Source organism: Macrotis lagotis, chromosome 1 (genome assembly GCF_037893015.1).
Source record: "Macrotis lagotis isolate mMagLag1 chromosome 1, bilby.v1.9.chrom.fasta, whole genome shotgun sequence".
NCBI lineage: Eukaryota > Metazoa > Chordata > Mammalia > Peramelemorphia > Peramelidae > Macrotis > Macrotis lagotis.
Window position 1 is genome coordinate 796,042,516 of NC_133658.1, and position 17,652 is coordinate 796,060,167.

Sequence of the window (17,652 nt, forward strand, 5' to 3'; positions counted from 1 at the left end):
CTTATTTTGGAATCATAGATTTTATGTCTTTTCATCTTTGTATCTGGTAATTTTCTTGTGAAAGAACATAAACCAATATATAACCCACACATCTATCCTGTTGCCATTGGTAGAATCCCCAGATGTTTTGGAAATAATCCTTTCGTTGCCAACCTAGAAGCATTCCTAAAACCTATCATTTCATATCTTCTAAGGACTAATACTTAATTGAAAGAAATTTCTAAAAACCATTTGAGCAGCAGTTTGAGAGGCAGGGAGATAAGCGCCAATTGAAGGTAGAAGTCCCTGGGTCAAGGCTTAGTCATTTGCTATCTTTGTGACCTTAGACTAGTCTTTCCATTTTTTGAGTCCCAGTTTCGTTTTCTGCCAAATCAAGGGATTGGACATAATTCTCTCAGAAGTCTAACAGGCTATGAAAATAAAATTATTTCTCCTCTCTCTTCCATTCACTCTTGGTATCCAGGGAGCAGGACAGCCAAATGAAGGCTCTGTACTATCAAGGGAGCAACTCTATAGCCACCCAATCCTTTCATCAACTCTCTAATATTATTTATAAGGTGCCTCTGAGCTTCCTGACTGGCTATTAGGGAAGAGCTGGAATTGGGATTTATAGATGCAGTGCCATTCAGTGACAAGAGAACTAGACTCAGTCTTAAAAGACCTGCACCTGAGCTTAGGATACTTTACTAGCCCTATGTCATTTAGCCTTTAATCTATAAACTGGTTAGTTACAGATGCACTCATGTAATAGCTGTATCTATCTCAAAGGGTCATTGTGAGAAAAGTACTTTATAAACCCTAAAGTTCTTTATAAAGGTGAATTTTTTTTCTTTAACAAAACCTGTGGTCTTCTTGGTGTTGAGAATTCCATTTGAGGAAATACTGTCCTTGGAAGGGTAAGCTTAAGTTTCTGACTTCCAAATCTATCTCTCTTTTCATTGCATTGTCTTTCCAATCTCACAGGATTACTAGGAGAATCAAATGAGATCATGCATATATACTTTGTAAACTGCAGAGCACTATGCAAATTTATTGTTCGATGTTGTATGAACTGACTGCACCACTGCCATCCCCAGGCACCAAATTGCTGTGAGGAGGTGAACCTGGGATCTCAGAGGCTCAACCAATGTAGATCAAGCACTGCCAGGTCCTATGAAATAGGAAAGGAAAAGTGATTTGTCAGGCAAGGCTTTTAAGAGGCACATACCAAGGGTTAGACAACAGAAAAATCATGACTTTTTTTTTAATCACATCAACTCATGAAACATCTCCTAGGGTACAGAGTTACCAGGGGAGAAAGTCTCCTCACTCATGAGGACATAGATCCCTGGAATAAAAATGAATGGGTCACCTACATTGTAATCTTCATCTTCAGGGCAGCTAGATGATGCAAAAGATAGAATGCTGAACCTGGTCAGGAAGATCTGAATTCAGTCTGGTCTCAGACAAATTACTCACTATGTGACCCAGGGAAAGTCTCTGTTTGCCTCAATTTCCTCAGCTGAAAAATGGCAGAAATGATAGCTCCTCCCTGCTAGAACTGTTGTAAGAATAAGATGAGATCATATTTTAAAGCACTGAGCAAAGTCCCTAGCAGATAATAGGCAGATTAAATGTCTGTTTCCTCCCTTCCAGTGTTTCAAGGTCTAGGCAGAGCAATATGCCCTAGAAAAGCATAGCCCTTGACACTGGGGTTTAGTGTTGCTGTTTAGAAAGGGACCTGAAAATATGAGAAAGTGATGAAGAAGGTCTGATCCTGGACAAACAAGGGTCTAGGGACACCAGGAAAAACAAAGAACTAAGCCAGTTTATGTCATCTGCTCCAGGAATCTCCAGGATCTTTCCTAGGCTCCTTCTGCCCTGATATCAAATGCATTCTGCAAACTTAGGGTCTTCTTGAACATCTCAATGACCTCATGACTTTTCCCCAGGTTGGGGGTAAGGGGCAGAATGACAGATGGGATGAAGTAAAACTTTCTACTGGTTTGTTTGTTTTTTCTCCAAATTCTAAGTTGAACCTTCACATAAAGAGGAACAAATTTAGAGCCAGAAATGGAACATCAAGGATCATCAAAGTCCCCACCTTGATCATCAGGGGTTCCTCACCTTAAAGATAAGGAAACTCCAGAAGAATCGAACAAATTGCTCTCACACAAATTGTAAGTAACAGAGACAGAATTAAATGCCAATTCTTTCTGACTTCAAACCTAGGTTCCTTCTGCTAGACCTCACTGCTACTAGATCTCTCATCTCCAACACCATTCCATTCCCAACACAATTTAAACCAGGGATTCTTAAAGCTTTTTGTGTTGTGACCCACCTGGCAATTTATGGAAGCCTATGGATTCCTTCTCAAAATAATGTTTTCAAATAGAATTCCAAAGGGAACCAATAATTGTATAAATATAGTTAGTCCATCTATCTATCTATCTATCTATCTATCTATCTATCTATCTATCTATCTATCATCAGCTAGATGGTAAACTTAGAGCACCAGTCCTTGAGTAGGGAGGACCTGAGTTCAAATCTCAATCTAGTCACTTACTAGCTGTGTGACCCTGAACAAATAACTTAATCCTGTTTGTTTCAGTTTCTTCATCTGTAAAATGAACTGCAGAAGGAAATGGCAAATCACTGTAGTATATCTGCCAAGAAAACCCCAGATGGGGTCACAGAGTTAGACCCAACTGAAACAACTGAACTAACAACTATCATCTATCTACCTATCAATTTAGATAAAGAATTCCTTACACACACACACACACACACACACACACACACACACACACCAGGTCTACCTAGATATCCCACATGACTAGGAATCATCAAATCAGGAAGAAAAAGATAACAACAGACCTAGGTAATCTTGAATCCTTTCATAAAAAATACTATATAAGTACTCTTTTGAGATCATCTGATCAGTAGGAAAAATATAGAAACAGATGGAAAATACCCATGTGTCCTACCTATATTTGGACATTTGGGAGTAGGTAAGATCAGAAAAGGAAGATATACTGTCTAAAACAATAACAGAAGAACTATGTGTTAGAGATAAGGAAGGATGTTGGCGATTGCAAATGTTGTTCAATACAGAAAAGATGGATGCATTGGAGGGGAGGGGAGAATTGGAGGGAAGGGACCTGAGTTGGTGTGTCATTTGTCAAAAAGAGAAAGTCCTAAGAATTTTTCCCTTTCTTTCCCCACATTTCCCCTTCTATATCCCTAGTTCTGGTCTTATATCCTCAAAGGGCAGAATTGGGAGGGGGGAGTGTAAGTGAAGAAATAGAGAGTCACAAACTTCCTAGAATAGAAATGAAAATAAGTACCATGGAGATGACACAGAAAGATGACACAGATGACACATAGCTTGAAGCAAGTTTTGTTTTCTTCCTGGGCACCCTGCACACATACCTCATTTACCCCCCAGACAACTCTGGGCAATGGGTTGTCTTCTAGAATCTAATCCTGTTCTTTTTGGTCAAGAGTGTTGATGCTAGGTATCAATGGGATTTGTAGTTTGGCATTTCCTTTCTTTGTTTTCCCCATCCAGGAAAGTCATTCTCATTTACTCTCCTAGATTCTCATCCAACTAGTTCATGAGGAAAAAATGCACTAGGACCAGTGTAACTTTGGGCAAATGGCTTAGCCTCTCTGAGTCTCATTTTCCTCATCTGTAAAATGGGGTGATATTTGCATTAACTACATCAGAGAGGTGTTATAAGGAAGAAATTTTGTAAGATAGATAATATAAATATGAGCTATTAATATTAGTAGTTGTGTTAGTATAGAATGAGGAAGTGACAAGATAGAATTTTGGAGGGGGAAGGGAGGTACTAAATCTGGGCTTCAGTTCCCACGATCCATCTGACACTTGTTTAGGTTTAAAAGCACCAGAAAGAGGGAAATAAACCCAGCTGGTGAGAGAAGCCAAAGCAAGAGCCAGAGAGAGAGAGAGAGACACGCAGGTCAGATTTGAGGCCTTGACTACTCAGTAATCAGCTTCCCCTCACTCTCAGCAAGTGCTTCTCCATCTATGAACCATAATGATAAACATCAGCTCTTTCTATTTCCGGGGAATCTGCACGTCTCGACAGATGGCTGATGTTAGCACTGGATTCCTATTAACTGGGTGTGCGTCCCCCACTATCTTCTCTCTTCTCCTTCACCCCCTGCACCTCGTCAGAGAAATCGGCAAGAAGACTCCGGCCAAGTAAAAAGGACAAATAACACCCTCTGTTCCTCAGCACTCTTAAACATAGATCCCCACCCCCAACACTCTGATTCTGGATACACAGACCCAGAAAGATTGGGGCTTCCTGACCCCAGAAGACCCCAAATGAATAGGGAAAAGCCTGTATTGGGAACATCAGATCCCAACACAGAAAGGAGAACCAGCACTGAGAAGTCTCCCGTAAGAAAGGAAAGGATCTATGTGGTTGATCCAGAAAACCAGATGTGACATGGCCTTTTATCTGGGTTAGCTGGGGAGACAATTCACTCCACAGAGACAAACCTGGACCTGCTCTGATCCTGGTTCTTTAAGGTATCTGCTGTTCAGTATAAAACCCCACTCAGGGTTAAAGGAGTTCTGTCTCCCATCTTGACTATTGCCAACCTACATTACACTTTCACAAATTCTGTCTTACCAAAAGAAAATACACTGGGTAACTGCCAAGATTCTTCCCATCTGCAGACCCACCACACAATATCTGCCTGTTGCCCACCCGTTCCTTACATACTTAAACATATTCATCAGATCATAGATTTAATCCTGAAAGCAACTTTATAAGCCACTGAACATACTCAGTGGTTCGTTAAAGGAAGTTAGGTTGAGTGACTTGCTAGGGTCACACAGTTCCTGTTACAGGTAGGATTGAATCCAGGTCTTCCTAATGTCAAGTCTAGCATTCTGCCCACTCAACCACAGTGGCCTCTCTTCCATCCTGTACCCCTCATACAACAATTCAAATTGTCTCCAACTCAGCAAGGAGAGAGACATTGTGTTACAAAAATCCAGTGCCTGTTGGCTATTATTGCTACTCCAAGGACCCTTCACTAAGAGCAGTAAGCATTCTAGGAAATAAGAGGCCAATAAAGGTTGTCATCAAATTTGAAACTGGAGATGGCTAGTGCAAGAATATCATTTAGTTTGATTCCCTTCGATTGGTAAATGAAGGAACTGAAGTCCAGGCAAGGAAATGGCTCTCCCAAGGTCAAACAGATTGTAAGATAGGAGGACAAGGCTTGAACTCAGATTCAACACTTTTGCTCTCCCCATCACCTCGGCAGAGTCCTGGAAAGCATTTGGTCAGTTCACTTACCTGGTGGGATTACAATCTAAACACTCCCTATTTGTTCCTCATCCTCCCTGCTCTGGTTCAGATCTCCTCTCTGTTTGTCTAGTAAGCCATTGCTCAGAAAAATTCCCCAATTGTTTGCTGACCAACTGCCTCTCTCTTCCTGAAGGTAAAGAAATAAACAGGTAGCCCCAGTCCACTGGGACTCACTCAACTTCAGTTCTGTCTTTGGGTCAACTGCTTACTTGCATTATGTTTCTAATTGAGCTTCCCCATCCTGCTGCAGAAATAGATTAAAGGCAGCTGCCTTTGATGCCCAGAAATATGAAGGGTCTGAAAGGTTTATCGGGCATTAAAGCAATTCCATTTTTCATCGTGTTGTTCCAGTAATGAAGTCCCCGGGTCTTCTCCCTCTGCTCTCTCCCCCCACTGCTTCATTCCCAATGCTTTCACCCAGCTCAAGAAGTTGCTTTGCTGTTGGGATATTTCAAAAATGTATTCTCCCCCACCCCCTTTTTAATTAGACGCCACACAGAGCATGGGAGATTTTCTTAATGGTCTGACAGAGGCTTTTAATTTGGTCTTCTAGGGAAGAGGAAAAAAACAAAACATGAGCCCCCAGTCCCTGTGGCTTTGGTGGAAAATGAAAAATTGATGCAAAGCATTATTTTGGCTTTTAGAAAACAGGAATTTTAGGGCTGCGGACGGTTGTTATTTTACACTGTAGAAATGCAAATTCACGCAACACAGATGCTGGCACGCTGACTATAGCAACCGTCCTAAATGCACTGAGAGCAGAGATGGGCTTCATCCAGATGCCCAAATCTGGGTTTGCCTTTGCAATAATAAGACGTCATTGGATGCTCAATAACCAATTATTAAAATAATTCCCCAGGTTTAGCTCGGGGAGATGAAATCAACATGTGCTCGGTTTCTATCAAATAAAATATTTTGAAGAGAAGGGGATTAATAGAGGTTTTAACCATATTCAGTAACTGCTTTAGTTCACCCAAGGGGCTTGTTCCCTCCAATCTCATCGTGTTTTCCTCCCTCTTGTTCTGCCTTCTCTCCAGTCTCACAGATGGACATACAAATTATTACAGGAGGATATCGTTTCCTGAAACAGCAGACTCCAACATTTACATTTTCTTCTGTTTCCACTGTGAATGGTAGTAAGGGAGAAAACACCAAACCTCATTTTACCCAATACCTCCCCCCACCCTCAAGGTAGAACAGTCACCAAATCCAGCATGGCGCCTGAGACCCAATTAAGGGCAGAAAGAGAAAGAAAGGGATGCATGATGAGCATCACTGGTACATAAACCAGGGGGAGCTTCATTCCAAACTGCAATGGTACCACAGCTCCCACAGAGCAAAACCTACCATACAGGCCCCTTGCCTCATCCTGCCAGGATCATGCTGCCCATTGGCTCACAGCCCACCCTAGAAACTTCATTCTCAAGTTAAAGGCAATCTTTCTTCTCTTGGTATTTTGCCTTCTGGCTTTCTCTCCCTCCTCTCCCTGCTCCCTATCAAATAGCTAAGGTTTCATTTATTAATGCAGATTTTCCTGGAAGAAAGGGGGAAGGTGAATCTTTAGCTTGAAGTTTAAGTTCCTCCTGTCCTTGCCCCAAGGATGGGAGACAAGGGAAGGGAGCATCTGTAAAGTAAAGGGGGTGAAAGGGGCTGGAGGACAAAGCTGGGGGAATGGCAAGCAGCCTTCCTTCCCATGGTAGGGTTTCTATGCTTGGCAAACAAGAGACTGGGAGAGGGAAATGAGAGTAGGGGGTGGAAAGGGAAATGATCGGGATACAGGGAGGAAAGAGCGAGAGAGAAAAAGGAGGGAGGGAGGGAGAGAAAGAAAAGGAGAGAGAGAGAGAGAGAGAGAGAGAGAGAGAGAGAGAGAGAGAGAGAGAGCTGCCGCTCCTCACCTTATGTATTTTTAATATTAATGTAATTAAAGCCTAGAGCTTGAGCAAGCCTGTGGGGGCGGAGAGAGGCAAGAGGAGCCAAAGGGAGAGAGGAAGGAGGGAAACTAGGGTGGGGTGGGAGGAGGGAGACTTGGGGTTGAAAGTGGGAGAAAGGAAGGTTGGCTTTTTGATCCTCCAAAGGTAAGGTATAGAAGGAGAGGGGAGCCGCTAGACTTTAACCCCGTAGTAGGAACCGGGCTTATGCTGCTCTGGGTTAGGCCTTTCAGGTTTCCCTGGCACCCCCATTACCCGCTCACCTGCAAGTAAACTCCGCAACTTAGCGTCCTCCCCAGCCTCTGGACTGCCCCCCCCCCCCTCGCCAGGCAAAGCCGGGAAGCGCATCCTAGCCTCGGGCAGGCTGGGCCGAAATCCGCAAAACGCGAGGGATTCGATCCCACTTCCCCATTGCCGAACCCACGAATGTATGGTAATCCCTTCTACCCCTTCTGCTCCCCATCCCCTAGGTCTGGGTCGGGGTGAGTGGCATCTGCAAGGGCGGGTCTAGGATCTCTCCAGGGAGCCCTTGGGCGTTTGCTACCCCCACCCACAGGGGAGAAAGCCCCAGTCCCACCTGCCGGAGTAAAGGGGCAAAGGAGCGCCCCAGAGGGCGAGAGAAGGAGAAAAGTTGGAGGCGGCTGGTTGGACAGGTGGAGCTCTGTGTATGTGTGTGTGTTCGTGCGCGTCTCTTTGCTTGTATGAGAGAGAGAGAGAGAGAGAGAGAGAGAGAGAGAGAGAGAGAGCTGCACGCGCATACTAGAGAGGGCAAGGGCCACGGAGTTCAGCAGCCCAGTCTCCCCTTGTCCCAAAAGAAGGCCCGCTGGGGAACTCGGGGCCATCCTCACTCCCTAGCCCAGGTGCCTTCGGGAGCACCCCCTGCAGGCCCCCACTTCCTCCCAGAGCAGGTGCGCAGGGCCTGGGCCGCAGGTCTGGACATGCCGGACACCTGACTCCACCCCTAGCAACCCCCTCTGGGGGAGGAGGAGAGGGTCCCGCTGCCACCCAGGGCGGGGATCGGCCTCCCCAGGAGGAGCTGCTCCCTGCCACCCAGAGACCAACCGAAGGGACAGCGACTCTCTCACCTTGGGGCAGGCGGAGGCGCCTGGGGATGGAGAGAGCCCCTTGATGCAGAGAAGGAGGAAGCCGCCGGGGCCAAGAGATCAGATCAGATGTAGGGAACAAACTTCCAACTGGGCAGACCTCACCTCTCCGGACCGAACCCCCAGAGGGAGAAGGGGGAGTAGCAAGTCCCCCCCCCCCCGGAGGTGTATGTTAGGGCAGGGAGAGGGAAGGGTAGCATAAAGCCGCTAGGTAAGGAGTGGGGTGATCCAAGGAGGACCGGACCCCCTCTTGGGAGCTCCCCACTGGGTCCCACGGCAAGTGATCCACTAAAGCTGGTAAAGGGGATGGAGGGGGGCGGGGCAGGAGGGGAATGGAGATCACGATGTTCCAGGAAAAAACTCGGGAGGCGAATAGTCCTGCGGGCACTACATTTCTCTTCCCTCCCCTTCGCCTTCTTTTTTTCTCCCTGTCCCCCTCTCTTTCCTTTCCTCCCTTCTCCTGCCACACACCCCCCCCTCCCCACCAGCGGCAGCTAGCGGGGAAACAGAGCGAACCCGAGGGAGAGAAGGCTGAGGGAGGCAGGACTCGTCCTCGGTCTCCCGTCCCGATTCTTGGCTCCCCCGTGCCCAGGGAAACGGGGCTGCGCGCCACCGGGGCGAGGATGGAAACCCGCCCCCCCCCAAGTCCAGCCTGGACCAGCTGGGCACCCTCCTCCCCCCCACCCCCACCCCCACCGCATCCCCATCCCCTGCCCAAGCAGGTCTCACCTTTGTGCAAAGAGTCCAGGAGCAGGAGGAAAGTTACCAGCCACATGCCATAAAGAGCCCCTATTCTCCCGGGGAGGTGGTCCTAGGGCCGGCCGTGCAGCAGCGCCTCTCCCCCGCTGTAGCGCGCTCCCAGCCGCCCGCACTCCGCGCCCCGCTCCGCTCTCGCTGCTCCACAGCCCAGCTCTCGGCGGCTCCTCCCTCCTCCGCTCCCCAGCTCCTGTCATCGCCAGGGCTGGGCTAGGCTGCCGCTCTCCCCGCCCCTGCCACCACCCCCCACCCCCCGGCGGCACCCTGTGTGGGGGAGCACCGCGTCTAGCTCCGAGCCCATAGGGCCCCCGACCCGGAGGCAGGAGCATGGGGGAGGTGCGTGCAAGGTTGGGACCTAGAGCGGTTGCAGCCCCGCCTGGTCCCCTTCTCCTGTCACCTGAAGCTGGGAGGTCGGGATGGGGTAACGGAACGTGCATAGATGTTACACGGTACCCTCGTCATACAAGGTTTACAGGAAGATCTCAGGGAGATGGTGCCAGGATCCAGAACAGTTGGGTCCTTCCGTCCCACTCTCTTTGCTTTTCCTTCCACCTCACTTTAGCCTCTCCTCCATCCGCTATCCCTAACAGGGTCAAGTTGAACAAAATTGAACTAGATTGGGTATTTTCTAAATGATTAACCCAGAACTCGATATCCTACGGCAACTGATGTCACTTGTGCAGCACCTGTTATTGGATTGGGATGAGAGTGGGGCTACTGAGCCGATTGACCCAGTGCACTTGGCTACACAGGACAGCAGGAGAGGTGCTGACTTCAAGAATCAATGAATTCCTCGCTGGTACCCTCTAAGACAAAAATAATTAATCTTCCTGCCAAATCTACTTTCCCCACCTCCATTCTTCTCCTTCCCGCCAACCCGCACCAACCCTCAATCAAAGCAGGCACCCAGAAGGATCCTTCCTCCAACCTGGATAAGGTTAGTGGTATTGAAGGGAAATGGGGCTTAAGATAGCTCTCTCCTTTCAGATCTGGGAATCCATATTTCACACACACACACACACACACACACACACACACACACACACACACACATTAATTTGTTTCCTTCCTTTCTGGATAACTTGGAGAGGGACCCCTGATGTCAGACAGAGGGGATCCTCTTCCCTTATTGAAAGCCTAAGGCTTTTTTCTTTTTCATTTCATGGGAAACATGGGATTCCTGGAGGACATCTAATTTGTCCAAAGAGAGAACTGCTTACAGAGTTAATACAGTTGTGAATTCACCTTAGCTTCCTCACTCCCCTCTCTGGGGCTACCAGAATTCTTAACCATTTATTCAAGTCACAGCAGGATGGATAATACAGTTTCGTTCCATTTTCCAGACAGACTTAAATTGATTTTTTTTCTACTCCCCTTCCCTTTTCTCTGAGGTTCACCAATCTAACTCACCTCCTAATGCTTAGCCTGAACAAGTCCATGAGAGTTTTGAACTTCAAGACTGTCTAACGAACCTAAACCATTTTGAGTGAATTATAGCTATATTTAAAAGCACAGTACAGTCAAACAACGCAGGGTCCACTTTCATGGTGCCAAAGATCTCCTTTTACAGAATTTTTCACTTTTTACCCCAGAGTCGGGACACTTGAAGGTTTCTTCCAAGTATGTGAGCTTGACCAGCCATCCTGTCCCCTTTTTTAATAAGGAGAATAGACAGAGAGGAATCCGGTTATTTAAAACTAAGCCTATTGACCCAGTGCACTTGGCTAGGCACTGCCAAAAATAAACCATTAAGCAGGGCAGGATAAAAGTAGGGAACCACCTGTGGGGGAAGAGCAGGAGCCTGTAGAGAAAAGTGGAAGAGGCTTTGGAAGATAGGCAGATCATCACAAATTCCCTGCTCTCAATTTCTCCCCCAGCACCCAAACTGCAGAAGCACTTAGAATCTAGGATCCAGAACTGGAGAGGACTTTAGAATCTATTGACTCCAATCCCTTTATTACACAGAGGAGAAAACAGAGTCCCAAGGAAATATAAATGACTTTCCCAAGTGCACTCAGCCAACAAGGAACAGAACAAGGTTTGAAATTCAAGCCTTAACTCCAAATTCAGTTCTTTTTTCACAGCACTATATTGACCCTCAGCAGAATCTCCAATGTGCTTTGAAGGGTGGAAGCCCAAAGACACCCACAGAATATTCATGCCAAAATGTAAATTGGGACATTCTTATACATTTAAATATGAATGTTCCAGGTAATTATGAACTCACTTTAACTCCATCTCATACCTAGACTCAGACACAAAACCTCTACACTGCCAATAAACACAAGTCTCTGTTTTTAATATGTCCAGGATTTGTGATTTTCTTGGGAGGAGTTCTTTGTTCTAACAGGGTTGTCCAACCTTTGAGATCTGGACTGTTTCCTAACAAAAACACCTCAAAGACTGCATACAGAATTCAAAACCCATTCATGAACACAATGAAAGGACAACAACAACAAAGGGGGGACCCCTTGAATGGGCCCACAGGACTGCTTAGGCCTGAAGGCCTAGGTTGGACACACCTGTCAAAACTTAGTAAATGGTCATCAAGGGTTGATATGTCCCCCCAAAATCATTACTCCTTGACCAAAGTGGTGATGAGCCTCCACAAACTTAGCTAAGCTAGTCCTCAGATACACGTGGTTATATTTCCTACTAGACTCACACTTCAAACCGTCTCATCAGTAGGATGTTTCAAAGTGTGTGCTCCAATGCTATAGCCTTGAAAACTACAGGGCTACCTCCATCTAGAACAAGGAATTAGAGAAATTGTTAGAGAAGGATGTATTTTAGAGCTGTCATTAAGTTTGATATATTGTTTCCTTGGAAACCTAAATGATAATTTAGCTACTTTATTTACCAAAGCTAACTGAGAAGCAGCATGGTGAGGTGGACAGGACACTGGACTTGGAGTAAGCTACTCATCAGCTCTGTGACCCTGAGCAAGTCACTCTCTATACCTCAGTTTCCTCATCTATAAAAGAAAGGGGTTGTAATTGATGGCCTCCACAGTACTATGTATGCTATTAGAAGCAAAAAAAAAAAAAAAGAAAAGAAAAAGAAATCTTGGGAAAGTGAATTGTGAGCAATTCAGATTTATTCATTCTGAAGTTAAGTATAGTTATAAGTGTTATGTACCTCATTGTATCTGGGGGGATTGATATTTGTAAGTCACTTGCAGTATATCATCATGAATATGCAAGAAGAAGTGGCATCACATATAAGCAGAAAAGCTTGGAGGCTGATTTTCTGATGAAAATAACAAATGGTCAGGCTTCCATTAGATGGGAAGAACTTCTTTGGCAGATCTATTGAAGAAATGTGAACAAGAGTCATAGAAAACGAGGTGTGGGGAGGATTTGCACCTAGAGAGGTCTTTAACTCAGGCATGAAGCCTGAAAGAAGAAACTTAAGGACATAAACCATCACCAAATATAGTTAATATGCTAACTTTAATTTGAAATAGGGACTAGACATATGATTTCTTTGTTACTGGGAACTGCCTGGTAAGGAAACTCCCTCTATCAATATAGATCATTACCTTTCTCTGCAGCAGGATGGTGCACTGGATCCTTGAGTCAATAAGAACTGACTTCACATCCAGCCTCAGATACTTTCTAGTTAGATGACTCTGGATAAGTCACTTAACTCCTGTCTGCCTCAGTTTCCTCAATGGTAAAATAGGAATCACAACCACAGCTGCCTCCCAGGTTTATTGTGAAGATCAAATGAGATATTTGGTAGATACATAGTACAGTGCCTATCCATAGTTGGGCATATTTGTTTCCTACTTTCCTTCCATTTCATAGCCTTAGAGATTTTCTTAGAGCACTAAAAGTTTGAGTGACTTGCTCAGTGTTAATACAAAGTATGTGTCAAAAGCATGACTTGAACCCAGAGCTTCTGATCTTCAAGGCAGACTCTCTGTACACGATGCAATGTAGTCACGACTGAAAAACAACTGAGAAGGTGAGGGAGCAGGGTGCTGCTCAACCCTCCAATCCTATAGATGTTAGGATGATAGAGTCATAGATTTAGGGTTGAAAGAGTGCCTTGTATCTTTGTAGAAAGGCAGCCCTTTGAGTGACAAGAACCTAGGATCTCAATTTAGCTTAAAGTTTAAGAGTCCTTAGAATGAAACTATCTCTGGGTAGCCCTTAAAGTTCACCCTAGTAAAAATGCAAGATCTCAGAGTTCACAAAGGTGAGAAGAGGGGGAGCAAGTTTGAAGGTGTTTGGCAGGAGGGAAAAGGCAGGGAAAGAAAGCAAGCAAACTTTACCTGCTTCAGGATTCCGCCTGAGGCCAGCCCTACCAGAGCTGACACAGCCTCTGTAAACATCCTCATAGCCCCTAATCTGGGCCTGGGAACCTATGTCTTGGGAGTAAACAGAGGACACACTTTCTGTCACATTTACAAGTCTTTTTCTTCTGGTGATCTACTGTGCACATTTTCAGTGCTGAATTTTCCAACTTTCTGCAATGGTTTCTCACCTTCTCTCCCACTCCCAATTTCTCCCATTCCCTTGGCTATCTCCTCTTCCACTTCTAGGCATTATAGGCTTAGAGAACATCAGATGATTTGAAGATCAATTCAAGGAAAACAGAATTAGGAAAGTAATGATAAAAAGTTCTACAAAATTAAGCAAAGTTGACTTTTGAATGGCTTGGTGTTTTGTACTATTTAACTTTAGATACCTTCTTTTTATTCATTTATTTTTTTAAATTTTATTTATTTAAGGCAATGGGGTTAAATGACTTGCCCAAGGTCATACAGCTGGGTAATTACTAAGTGTCTGAGGCCAGATTTGAACCCAGGTTCTCCTGACTCCAGGGCTGATGCTCTATCCACTGCACCACCTAGTTGCCCTGGCTTCATTCACTTAACAAGTATTTTATTGAACACCTATTTTGTATAAGGAATTGTAAGGGACAGATATTGGATAAACTATCCTGTTTGGGGTCAGGAGAAATACAGGTTCATTGAATGGTGGAACTATGACATAGCACTTGTGTGACTCTTGCCAAGTCACCCAACTTCTCTTAACTTAGTTTCCTTTTGTTAAAAAATAATGAGATTAATTCCTGGTTCTTGAGGTTCTTGTTTGTAATGATGATGATGATGATGTAAAAATAATAATTTTAATTATCATAGCACTTTATATGGTAATTTAAGATTTGAAAAACTTTTACAGTTATCCCTTCCATATCTCAGGGTTAGGGGCAAGGTTCTTAGAGATCTAGAAAATCTGTATATAATTTTTTGACCCTCCTTTTATAACTAAAGAAGCCTGAATTTTTCTCTTTTTTTTAAATGAGGTGTTTTCAGTAACTTATTGCAAAATTTCAGTAAAATATTTGGTCATAGGTTTTCTATAGATCAGTGCTAAATAAAAATGCTAGCTTTTGTGTGTCATCTGCTGACTTTCCCTTCCCCCCCCACAAACTAACTTTTTACTTATTTTAACTTTAAAAAAGAAATGTGTGTGTATTTATGGTATTAAAAGACAAAATGAGTTAAGATTATACAATGTTATATATAATATATAATATGCATTTCTGATTTTCTAAACTTTTTCTGTGTCATCTGGTGGTCTTTGAGTATAGTCTGAGGTTTCTGCAAAATTCCAAAAAACTTCCCATTTAATTTCTTATGCCAACTTGCCATATATTGAAACTGAGATGGGGAAAGTTATAATGTGGAAGGGATAACTTTTTATTTTTATCTCATTTTTTCCTTACAGCAACCCAGTAAAGTGAATGCTATTATTATCCTCATTTTATAAATGAGGAAGCTGAGGCAGACAGAGGTTAAGTGGCTTACCCAGGATCTCACAGCTAAGTTAAATAACTGAGGTAAGATTTGAACTCAGGTCTTCTTGATTCCAAGTCTAATAGTTTATCCACTGGATGGCCTAGTAAATCTCAATATGCCAAATTAATATCATTGTTTTTCTTATTGCAATGAAGCTCCAGTTCTTGTTTTAAGAGACCTATAGTCAATGAAATATATTCAACCCTAATAGCAGTACAAGATTGCCTAAGAGCCTTTTGACAGACATAAACACAACACAAAGGGACATGGCAAACTCATTCTATATTTTGCAGATATTCATGTGTTTTATATAATGCATATTTACATAGTTATGTGTATTTATGTGTTTATAAATATATATACATGTGGATTGCTAGGTGGCATAGTCAATAGAGATCTAGGCCTAGAATCAGAAAGACTCATCTTCTTGAGTTCAAATCTGGTCTCAGACTAGATGTGTGACTCTGGACAAGTCATTTCATTTTGCATCAGTTTTCTCATTTGTAAAATGAGCTGGAGAAGGAAATGGCAAACTACTCCATTATCTCTGCCAAGAAAACTTCAAATGGGGTTGTGAAGAGTTGGACACGATGAAAATGGCAGAATAGCAACAAAGGAATAGATATAGACATATAAAAAGTATATATGGAAAATCCCAGACTTGAGTAACTGCATTCAGCAGGGTTTGGCTCCTGACAAAAGTAGGCACATGGGAACAGAACACAGGCTTTGGCTTCTTCTGCACAAGGCTTTCCAAGGTTACCACATAATAGAAAACTACAACATAAGCCTTTGTGGTCACAGTCTGTGCCAATACCAGGGTTCCTTAGAAGGTCCTTGGTACTGATCGGGATGTGCTCCTCAAGGATGATCTTCATCTCTTGAAGATCCAGTTAAAAGTTAAAGAGAAAGCAAATCAACCAATTAATTAATCAACTAACATTTATTAAGCATCTATTATGTGCCAGATACTGTGTTAAATGTTAGGGACTCAGTCTAAAAGAATGAAGCAATTTCAGGATATGATCCAGGGGTTCTACTTTCTGGAGTTTGAAGACAAATTTTCCCAGGCTGGCATAGAGTCATCTGACTGTAGTCTTGTTGATTTTGTACAGGAATGAGTGATGAATTGGTTAGAATAATGAGAATAAACTAAGATATTTAACAGACTGACTTTGATACACCAGTCCAGGAGGTCCTACAATACTTTAGTCTAAAAAAAGCCCCAACAAGATAGACAGAGCATCTTACAGCTAAGGAACTCCACTGCATTCACCAAGAATTTATATTAACTATGGTAACTGTTCCATCTGTTTCCTTAAATATGACCTACTATCTTCTTCTATCTTTATGTGTTTACATATCCCATCCTCCATACCTAGAATACATTCATTCTTCTTTCACACATTTTTCCAGGACACAAGTCAACTCCCAGATCCCAGGAGACTGTCTGTCTTCATTCTAGCCCTGAGGTTGAGACATTATCAATACTGATATTGAGTTGTTTCAGTCATATCTTACTCTTTGTTATCCCATTGGAGGTTTTCTTGCCAAAGATACTGGAATGTTTTCCCATTTATTTCTCCAGCTTGTCTTACAGGTGAGAAAACTGAGGCAAACCAGATTAAGTGACTTACCTGGATTCATGTAGCTAGTAAGTGATTTGAACACAGGAAGATGAGTCTTCTTGAGCCCAGGGCTGCTATTCTATCCACTGTGCCATCTAACTGCCCCTTTATTATTATGAAATTAAAATACCTTCTAGACCTGGAAGGAACTCTGATTGATGGATTTTGTGGGGGAAAAAAAGGTGGAGGAAACTAATTCTATAATCATTACTGAATCCCTAATACTACCACAGTCTGAAACCATTGCCCCTTTGATCCTCATCTCAGATCTCTTGAGTCAACTTTTTTAGTACTCAATACACAGTGTTCAGTGCTGAGTACTTGGTACTCAAGCAAGATTTTATGGAGCATACAGATAGATACAGGTGTGGGATGGAAGAAAAATTCAGTTCAACTTAGTAAATTCTACAGGTTATTGATTTCCTACATTATTCCCATCTCTAGGGAACTGCTAGTTTTTGAAGATAGAAAGACAATAACAAAAGCATCCCTGACCTCAAGAAATTTTTTATTTTGTTTTTGAAAGACAATAGGGTTAAGCGACTTGCCCAAGGTCACACAGCTAGGTGATTATTAAATGTTTGATACCACATTTGAAATCAGGTCCTACTGACTCCAGAGCTGATCCATGTACCATCTAGCTGCCCCCCTGGACCTCAAGAAATTAATATTTTACTGAGGAGTGGGGATAGCCCTTCCACAGAAAACTAAATCCAAACTATATATGAAATCTTTAGAAAGTAATGGAGAAGGGGTGGGAAGGGAGGGTGGAAGGAAATCATGTAACTTAAAAATATGCATATTCACATGAATGAATGTTGAAAAACTTTTATCACATGTAATTAAAAAAATAAAATATCAATTAAAAAAAGAGAACACAAATAGTTTTTAAAAAGTGATGAAGAGGGGCAGCTAAGTGGCACAGTGGATAGAACACCAATCCTGGAGTCAGAAGGACCAGAGTTCAAATCCAACCTCAGACTTAATAGCTCTATGTGACCTTGGGCAAATCACTTTAAACCTATTGTTCCCCACCACCACCACTACACACACAAAAAAGTAAAGGAGAGAGGCAGGGCACTGAATAAATCA

General features: G+C 43.4%; 1 protein-coding gene across 1 annotated transcript in view; it reads right to left on the reverse strand.

Annotated features, from left to right (window-relative positions):
• Nucleotides 1-9,217, reverse strand: part of DSCAML1 (DS cell adhesion molecule like 1) — a 504,780-nt gene extending 495,563 nt beyond the window's left edge. Inside the window, exon 1 of the mRNA XM_074216774.1 lies at nt 9,094-9,217. Coding sequence (XP_074072875.1) covers nt 9,094-9,139 — 46 coding nt within the window. The 5' untranslated portion in view covers nt 9,140-9,217. The remainder of the gene's footprint in view (nt 1-9,093) is intronic.
• Between the last annotated feature and the right edge of the window lie 8,435 nt (nt 9,218-17,652).